Source organism: Microtus ochrogaster, chromosome X (assembly GCF_000317375.1).
Source record: "Microtus ochrogaster isolate Prairie Vole_2 chromosome X, MicOch1.0, whole genome shotgun sequence".
In the NCBI taxonomy this organism is placed as follows: Eukaryota; Metazoa; Chordata; class Mammalia; order Rodentia; family Cricetidae; genus Microtus; species Microtus ochrogaster.
In genome coordinates, this window is record NC_022026.1 from 12,807,863 (window position 1) to 12,817,880 (window position 10,018).

General features: G+C 42.0%; 1 protein-coding gene across 1 annotated transcript in view; it reads left to right on the forward strand.

The window, feature by feature from the left end:
* The window catches only part of Adgrg4 (adhesion G protein-coupled receptor G4), a gene marked incomplete at its 5' end in the record, with an annotated part of 87,877 nt that extends 80,960 nt beyond the window's left edge, over window positions 1-6,917 (forward strand). The window contains 3 exons of the mRNA XM_026784696.1: window positions 3,072-3,182; window positions 4,173-4,322; window positions 6,727-6,917. Of these exons, the coding sequence (XP_026640497.1) occupies window positions 3,072-3,182; window positions 4,173-4,322; window positions 6,727-6,917 (452 nt within the window). The remainder of the gene's footprint in view (window positions 1-3,071; window positions 3,183-4,172; window positions 4,323-6,726) is intronic.
* Between the last annotated feature and the right edge of the window lie 3,101 nt (window positions 6,918-10,018).

Genomic DNA, 10,018 nt, shown 5'->3' on the forward strand with positions numbered 1-10,018 from the left:
CACACACGCTGTGATGGATCATTTGAACAAACTAGCAATTTGAATTCCAAATGGTTAATTTGCAACCGTGACGGAAAGGTGGATGCCCTGTGGTCAGGTGAGAGAAAAATTAAGCTTATGATGAGCCCTTTGTGAAGGAGAAGGTACACACAGAGAAATGATGGTGGCAAAACCCAGAACAAACAAGCAAACAACCTGGTATTTTCCCTCCTGCCTATCTTATAGTGAATAAGCAGATCAATGTGTTGTGGGAAAGCGAAAGGAAAGCTGCCAGAAGAGGAAGAGCTGGCAGGCAGCTCATTGGAATGCACAGAATAACCTTTAAGTAAAAGAACTCACAGGGCCACATGCGGGAGAGCATAGCGGCAATGGGCGCTCAATGTCACTGTCGACTCTTGTCCATGCTGCAGATGGAGCTCCCTGCTCCGAGGCTGAGGCTTGCTCTCCTCAGGTTGCTGCACTGCCTTCCAGGTGACTGTCGCCCAGAAAGAGTCAACGCTACTGAATTTCATCCCTGCAATTGTTTGTTTCTCCATAGTGCTACGGCCCTTGGGAGAATTAGTGAGACATGCCTCCAGATTGTTGCCTCCCACCTGGAATCAGGAAGTCTCAGGGCTGGGACGTGGGAACGAGGATCTTGCCAATCCAACTCTCCATCAAGTGACAGAAAATCACTTGACTCTTCCTGCTGCTTCCCAGGGACTGAAAGCTCACCATTCCATGAAGCCAAGCATTTAGCTCCTGATCCTCTCTGATTCTTATCCCAGTTTTCTTCATGGGATGAGTGTGATGGTTTTTAAGATCTTGGGGTCTATAGTCGGGGGGCCACTGCTCAGTGCCGAGGTGGCTAGCTCAAGGCCAGCTCTGTGACCTAGGCAAAGCTTACTAAGCATCATGGAGTTCAAAGCCTCTCACTATAAACATGAGGATAACAACACGATGTCTGCCACGGTGCCAGTGCTTAGTAAACACTGGCTGTTGATCTGTTAGTACATGGCTATTGTGGAGGCTCGTCCCATCCCTTTTAGGTGCGACCTGGCAATCATACAGAGCAGGCAGGCATGATTTGTCTTCTTTATGACAGTGCCCTCAGGTCTGTGATGGATGCTTTCACTTCTCCACACCCTGGATTATTGACTCCAAGGATTCCTTATCCAGACACAGCATCCCAACCTTTTCTCATGGCCATCACCATACCAACTGACCCTACTTTTGAGTACTTCTATTCGTTAGCATCCTTTGAAAACAAAGCCCTTCCTCTGAACATAACTGGTGGGAGCTATGATCAAGCTCGGGGCAATTTCAGCAGATTTATCACTTGCCTCAATCCAAGATGCTTTTTGCCTGACCTCAGGGCACAGATCTGTAATCACAACTACTTTGGAGGTTGAGGCAGAAGAATTGCAAGTTCAAGGCCTTTCGTGGGCTACAGAGAAAGGTACTTAAGGCCACCCTTGGGACTTACTGAGACCTTGCTTCAAAATAAAAAGTTTTTTTAAAAAGAGGGCTGGGGACACATAGTCAGTGGTTATAGCACTTTTTGAGCATGTATAAGGGCCTACGTTCAATCTCCAGTACTTAGCAAAAACATTTACTTCCACTAAGGTAGTAGGTGATATAAGTTTTGAAGTTATTTACCCTTTTGACTTGTGCTCGGTTTGCAATGAGTGCCAGGAGTAATTTACCGGCAGGACAATTTGCCAATGTGGAGAGGCAAGTTGAACCCTTTATAGCGCACGAATATTTCCAAATAACACTTGTCCCAAATATATATATATTGAGATCCAAACAAGTACATCGTTATATTGCTGAGGCTATAGATGACAATGAGAATTTATGTGTCCAATGTCCAGAAGTTCAAGTGAACGACTGTTTGTTGAGTTGCCACACGTAGGGCTGGAGGCAAAGGGAAAAGTGATGCGAAGATGAAAGGAGACAGAAGTCAGACCTTCAAAGACTTGGCAGCTGGAAGATAAGATGGCTAATATGCAGAGAATTCTGCGGCTAAGTAGGGCGCACATTATGAGTGGCAAACTCTCAGAAGAGAGAAGGGCGCTTTTCAGGTTGAGGTATCTCCAAGGGCTTTGTGGGTAATGATTTTGAACATGGACCATAAATAAAAGTCAGAGTATTGACAGGAATTACTCCTGCCAATTTAACCTCCATCTTGAGGAAATCCAATTAGGCCTCTAGGGAATTTTCAGTCAGGATCATCTTAAGTCCTACTTTCATTTCCCCAGGAGCTATTTTACAAGATGGAGATGAAAAATATCTCACATTACTGATTGATATCTCCGGCACTGCCCTCTCATTTGCTGGGCAAAGTCAGAGCTGGCTCTGCTTTGCACAAGCTTCAGTTATGCCAATGGTCACGCGCATCAGATATTTATGGGTGTGTAACAACCTACACCCCAAATTTAGCAGCTTTAACACTACATACATTTCTAATTTCACACAATATCTAAGGGTCAGGAATCCAGACACAACTTAACTATATGCTTTCAGCTCAGAGACCGTCACGAATTTGGAGTCAAGATGTATTCTGGTCCTGTAGTCATCCAAGGCCTTGTCCAGGGCTGGAATGTCTGCTTCCTAGAAGATTCAGTCACATAACTGGGCCTCACTATGTAGACATTTGCAGGGGAATACCAAGATTGTCAAGATACAATGTTTGATCTCTTGGAGAATGGGTGCGTGCAGGGGGTATATCTTTTATAGCTTAACGACGTGACACACCATGACTTGTGCCACTTGTCATTAATATGTGAAAGGATGCTGTGTGCCAAGGATGTGAAGATGAGGATGGTTGAGCGCTCTCTCTGAGTCTGGGGATTCTCGTAGCCCCTATGTCCCATGCTTTAGGGGAGATGGAAGCCTGGGGGGAATGGTACTGGATATGAAGTCTTAATACTGATTTTGTGCTGTTGCTGTCGTTGGGGAGGCCATAAAGATGTTAGAAAGACATTAGTGCTCCTGGGGTTCACTGGAAGCAGCAGTGATGGCGCCAAGAACAGGCCTGAGTCAGGGGAATGGTGCAAGCCGAAAAGTCTGATCTTCTTCTCCTGCCTTAGGGTTCCTCATTTTTGTGTTTTACTGTATGATGAAGGAGAGTGTGCGGGAGCAATGGCACACGCACCTCCGCTGCCGCTGGCTTCGGCTCGGCAACTTTTCCGGTAAGACATCCGTCCACTTGGGTAAGATTTTAAATTGTCCATAGTTTATAGAACTGATCATATTCATTTGTCTCTGAACGAATTCTCACTACAAGACTACAAAAATAGAGACTGTTTCCATGTTACGGAAATGGTTTGTGTTTTCGTGATAAGATGAAGGAAGTCAAGGGACAAGTGTGACTTGGACCATGTTTTAACCTGGTAGAGAGCTCTTTTATGGACCCAGATTCCTTGGATTGCTTGTCATTTCTGTTTGTCATCTCACCCATGATTCAGTTAGAAGAAGACTGACTGACTAAATACTTCGTGTGTTTCAGGAGCTGGGTCATAGGGCCTTCAGGCCAGTAGCTAACAGTAGGTGGAATGGATGTGGGAAGCCAGGACTGGCAACAGCGGGAGTGAATGTGTTGGCATTTCTAAGACGCCTCCCAAGTGAGCTTCCTGGGTGGGTCTTCTGATGGGCTCTCTGCCAAGTGGGAGATGTAGTGGCCTCTAATGTTTCTTCTTAACACTGGCACTTTCCCTGAGGACATCTTCAGTGCAGGCAGACTTGTGTTCTGTTATCAAATGATCTTCTCTTTAATTTTGGCAGCTTGTCTCAGTCTCTCTTCAAAGCCCAGTCTGCTTCCTTTAGGGAGGCAACACTCATGCTCTAGGGGTCTACAGGTAGTGCCCAGGGATCTTTCCCCTGGGTGTACCAGTGACCTGCAAGTCCTTATGGTCTAGGGAGAGCAGACATCCTTGGTAAGCGCAATGGGTTTTCATGTAGCACACACCGCAGAACAAATTCACTTCCCGCAACTTCTTAGAAAAGCCAACTCCCAGAATGAACAAATATTGAACACTGGACTTGATAATTTTTGACTTCATATTTTAATGGTATTATTGAAGGCAGTATAAGTTCTATACCACAGTCTCACCCGTTTTAAATATAGAATTTGATAAATTTTGCATTTAACTTTTTTTCTGGTGTCATTTCAGATGGGAGCAACAGGTTTGGGATAAATATTAGGTATAAACAGAAGAAACTGAAGAAAACCCATGAGTCCAAATTATTGACACCATCACTCAAGTCAACAACAGCCAATTCCTCTTTCAAATCTATAGGATCTGTGCCCAGCACTCCTTCAGAAATAAACTTCCCAAATGGTAAAGAATAAAGCACTGTTGTTTGCATTTGTGTTCCAATAAGATGAAACTAAATGTTAAATCTTGGATATTGCCTCTTCCTCAAAACAACACATAATTTATATACAATATAACATGATGCTATATTCTATAATAATGTATGTGATATGATACATAATATAATTAATGTAAATGAACACCATCCATGATATAACCAGGTAAGCACTAAATCTAATATATATATGTACTTTTATATAGATATATGGTGATCATTATGTATATATCTATATTCAGTATCTATATTCTATGTCTATAGAACATATCTACATTCTATTGATATATTTGTACTCATTCTTAGCTAAGAAAAAGTATATATAGATTGATGGGTTGTTAGACTAATGGGGAGGGGAGGAGACAAAGCTTAAGGACTTCAAAGGCTCTTTTAAAATTATTTATCTTTATTTTATGTGCATTGGTGCTTTGCCTGCACATGTATCTGTGTGAGGGTGTCAGATCCCCTGGAACTGGAGTTGTAGACAATTGGGAGCTGTCATATGGGTGCTGGGAATTGAACCTGGGTCCTCTGGAAGAGCAGCCAGTGCTCTTAACCACTGAGCCACCTTTCTAGCCACTCAAAGGCTCTTAAAAATAATTATCATAGACTATTGAAACCAGGAAAAAAATACTCTAGGCATAGTCTAGATCAAATTTCTCATTTTACCCAAAGGAAAGCTAATGGCTACGGACAGTCACTAAGAGCATTGGTGACAGACTGAGCCAGAACTCAGGCCTTGTAGCTCTAATAGCCACTGCCTCCTACCATTGATTCTCCTTGAGTTACTACCACAGACCCCTATACTTGTAGGTGGAGACAGATGTTGACCCGAGGATGGCACATTAGGAGGGAAACTGCAGTGAAGGGAGGAGTACACAAACTAAAAATGGGAAATCTTCTTGAAATAAAGAAAAATAATAAAAAGAAAGTAAAAATGATCAAGAATGTTTGAAAACTGTAAGTTAGAAACTGGATGTACATGCCTATAATTCAGCCCTCGGGAGGCTCACAGGAAGGTTTTCTAGATTTGAGACTAGCCTGGGCTGCACAATGGGGCGCCATCTCAAAAACCTGAAAAACAAAACAAAACAAAACAAAACACCCAAGGTCCTTAGGCCAATGCTGGGATAACTGTATCCTGTTTTACATGGACCATGATGCAATGGCTTGTGCTTGCTTGCCTTAAAGACCCAACTAAGCTTCAGCTTCACACATACGCAGATCATCTCGATAGCCTGACGGTGGTCAAGCTGTCACCTTTGCAGTGCTAATGGGCGGACTCGCTCTCTCACTTCTAGACTTTCTTACACTGGGTCCAAAAACTCATTCTATTTTCTAGACCTATGACTTATTTGGAAACTGCATGGTGTATTTGGAAAATGTTTTGGGTCAGGGTCAGGTTTTGTTCTTCACTTTGTGGACTGCTTAGAGATGTATTCTTTCTATCCTTAATATGTGTAACTCTACAACCTAGCTGTAAATCTAGGTGACCACCCAAGGCTGGGTGAATCATACTACACAATCTTAGTCTCCATCGTTGTATGGGGAAATAGTGGTATCTATGAAAACAAACTTTCTCTGGCCAATTGTACCTATTATACTCTGGCCAGCTAACTACAGATGTTTATCACTCTTCTTGGAAGCCCTGGACTGTCATAGTATCAAGAATTCCTGAGTTGTGGAATGTCCTTAGTAACTAATAGTTGTGTCTGATTGGTAAATGTCAGTTTTGCAAGAGAGTATCCCTACTGCCCAAGGGATATCTTAATATATTCACAATTAATGCATTAAATGTACATTTATATTTTTTCAAAGGACACAGTAGTAAATACATGTCAGAAAATCTTCACACTCTTGTACCAAGCAATAATCCCTGAAAAGTTTCAAAGTGCTCAAAGCAGGAAAACAGCTACAGATTCTAAAACTCCAATCTTGATACTGCCATCAGACATGTGGCAAGCACAATTCCATCCACCAATCACAGTGGAAAACCACGCTTTCAGTCCTACCAGGGACTTTCAAACGTGAGAAACTTTCAAAACAATTCTATCAGATCCATAGGGAATAAATCCGTGTTCTTCTCCATGAACTTCTCCAAGTGCTGGTGAAGAATGGCCTCCTCTAGGTTTAAGAGGGAAATCAACAATGCTAACTTTAATTCACAATGTAGGAAGTGCTTAGATACCTGTTGTCTTGCCAGTGCTGTCAGAATGAGCTTATCTCCCTCATGCTTATGTTAGCAGGATGTTTTTCACAACCTTTGCTTCTTTTCTACTTATTCGTGGCACCATTCTATGATGTTTTCATACTTGTCTTCCTTGTGTAAAATCCTTTCTGCACCTGCCTTAAGCATTCTCCGTTTTCATGCAGGTAACTTTGATGATGGTCCCTATACTTTCTCTTCCTTGGATTGTGAAGCTGCACCCACTTCTATAAGAAGAGCATTGACTGCAGAAATCAAAGCAAATTCTGTTCAGAAACAAAGATCATTTTCAAGAAATGTTAGCAGAGATGTTCACCTGGCTCCCGGCCCTGGACTGGGGGAAATTTTCAATTTGTGAAGCAAATCTGTCCCTACATTGTATTCTAAAATTGTTTTGGGATAGGTAGAATGAAATTGTGTTCAGTAAATATCAATCTTGGAATAATTCTCTTCTTTAGTGTTATTTTTTTATTTAACAAAACTTTTTAATTAAAGACTTTGTACTACATAGAAAACAATGAAGAAAAGACAGTCCTTTTAAAATTTATTTATTTGCTTGTATGAGTCTGTGCCTATATGAATGGATGTGTGTCACATGCAAACAGGAGCCTTTAGAGATCAAAGGGCTCCCAATGGCTTCCAATTCATTGGCATTGGAATTACAGGTGACTGTTAGCCACCTTGTGGGTATCTGGTATTGAACCTGGCTCCTTTGCAAGAGCAGTAAATGCTGCTCTTATCTGCTGAGCGACCTCTCCAACACCAGTGAGTTTTTTCTTCATTTTAAAGAGGAGATTGAAGCCCATGTATGATACATTAAGGGAGAAATGTCTATAATATTGGGGATTTTGTTTCAAAAAAGTTGTATGTCCTAAACCAAACAAACAAAGCCAAGGTCTTTATTGCTCTGTCCTGAGGCAAACAACTCCAGGTGACCTAAGTGTCAGGATTCCTAGCTGGCTAGATACCCACAGAAGTAGGTAGGAAAGCCCCAAGGTCAGAGCTTCTGAAAAAAATATTCCTGCCTTGTTTACCCGTCACAATAAAAAACAAAAAATAAAATTAAAATATCTCCAGAATTCAAGACTTCTTTTTGATTGAAACCTTTTATTTAAACTTGTTCTGTGGAAATGGTGAATCATCTATTCACACATGCAGGGATTCTATCTCAGCCAAGATAGTCCCCCAGGGGGTAGCAAGCAGGGTCCTGGTGAACAGAACAGAACAGGAACTAGCTGAAGCTGTTGGCTCTCTAAGAGAAACAGAGGAGGAGGAATGGATTAGGAGGGGGAGGTAAAACTGTATTAGAGATGTAAAAACAAAAAATAAAAAAGCAAAACAACAACAACCAAAAGAATTGAAGGGTGGGTCAGAAGCAGTGTGGAAGGGTCTGGGACAAAGAAGGACCATCTGATGACAAAATCAGCAAATAAAGTGAAGTCCCATGGCTTTGTGTTCTATGGCTAAGCAGGATGAGAGCTTTTGTATTTGTTTCGGATGGGTTGCATGCCTGTGTGTGTGTGTGTGTGTGTGTGCGCGTGTGCGTGTGCGTGTGCGTGTGTGTGTGTGTGTAAGGACAAACATAGAAATGATTGCCAAAGTGTCCTACATGTTATTTGTCTTTGAAATTATAGCATTAAGTTACTGCTACCCCAAAACAGAATTCAGGACAAGATTTGGTTGCAATTCAGAAATCTAAAACACTACCACCAGTACCAGCAATAAAACCACCAATACATTCTGCCAAAGATTTGATTTGAGGGGCATTTTGGCTGCATAATATCCGCAGTTGTATTTATTGTCAACAAGTAGTAGGATCCTGAATTGTTTGCTGCCACTGGGACGATGAGTTCACAGCTTGCCCCTAATGCCTTGACGCTCTGTGACAGACAGGAACATTATCTGATGTAAGAGTTCATGATTCTTGCCATGCCTCCTCCTGCTAATTAGTAATAATAGTAATAATAATCTATCTGCAAATTAGATAACAATTTAAAATCACAGGGACAACACAGATAAATGCCCATATATTACATGCTGATTTATCCTTCCTGAGCCATAAAATGGTTGATACTTCTTTTGTGGAAGATGGATTTAAGAGATTCCGGAAAGGAAGCCTCAGAATTTTTATACTGCTTTTAATCAACAATCAACACTTTACTATTCCCTTGACTTGGAGCGAAAGTTAGACACCCAAAACAGTCTCCTCTCTCTAGCGGATGTTTGACTAGGGAGTCAGGCACACATACTACAACAAAGAATGATTAATGCATGGGTGTGGTGGAAGACTCGTGGCTCATGGGAAGAAGATGATGCCAGGGCTACTTGGCCTGGGACCAGAGGGTGGGTAACTTGAGGAAGGCAAGTGTCCACTTACAATACTTCAGAAAAATACTCATTATTCAGTTCTGGCCAACAAACTTTAAAGCCCATTAGAGCTGCAGGGCATGCAAGCTGGATTCCCATTATCTTCTGTGCCTGTGGGTACGTTGCCAAAAACAGAGCGGTATCAAATACCAAGGCTCAAGAGGTTCTTTACAGTTCTTCTTCAGAAATCCAAAAGGTGACTGTGACCATCCGTGATGGCTCATTTTCCTTACATCTAGGGATATAGGAAGGTAGCAAAGAGCGAAAGGGCCAGGGAAGGTAAGGATTCTAATTATATTGTCAATAGTTCAAGTCTATGATTAATTGGTAGACGTGGCCATTACTTTTAAGCATTTAGGGGACACAAAGAGTCTAGAACAATAGGGAAAGGTCCAGGTGTACCTCGAATGATTCGGCAAACCGAGGGAAGCAGCATAAGCTCACACTTGGAATGCCCAGCGCTTCATTGATACTTTATATTTTTCATGTGTATAGCAGGACGTGCATGACGGAAGGGAGCGGAGTTGTGAATGAAGTAGGAGAAACAGTGCCCTCACTTCCGCAGAAAGCAATGTTTCCCAAGAGGGAACTCAACTGGAATTTTTTTTTCCCAAAGACTCAAGGGTTGAGAATCTGTGACAGTCACTGAGATAGGAACAGATGGCATGTCATCCTTCCTTAGCTGTTATGTTTAAATGAGTGGGCGCAGGGTGAGAACGATAATTGTTTTCACCAATTTCTGCCAGATTTGGTCAATGGATAGGATCTTTCTGCCTCCTCTGAGCTGGAATTATGGGACATCTTTATTATTTGACTGATTATTTGGGAATTTCAGCATCACACACCCTGATAACATGCATTGCTCAGTCTTCCCATGTCTGCCCCTCCACCATGGTGACATCTCCCCTCCCTACCCCGAAAACAGTAAAAAAAAAAAAAAAGGTCCAGTTTGTGTTTTCTATCTATTCACTGGAACACGGTTAAACTCTCAGTGGCCTGCCCCCTTAAATGGAGCCGAGTTGTTCTCATCGTACACAGAATTATGGGAAATCTTGTCTTTTCAATGTGTCTATAGAAATTTTCTTTAGAAAA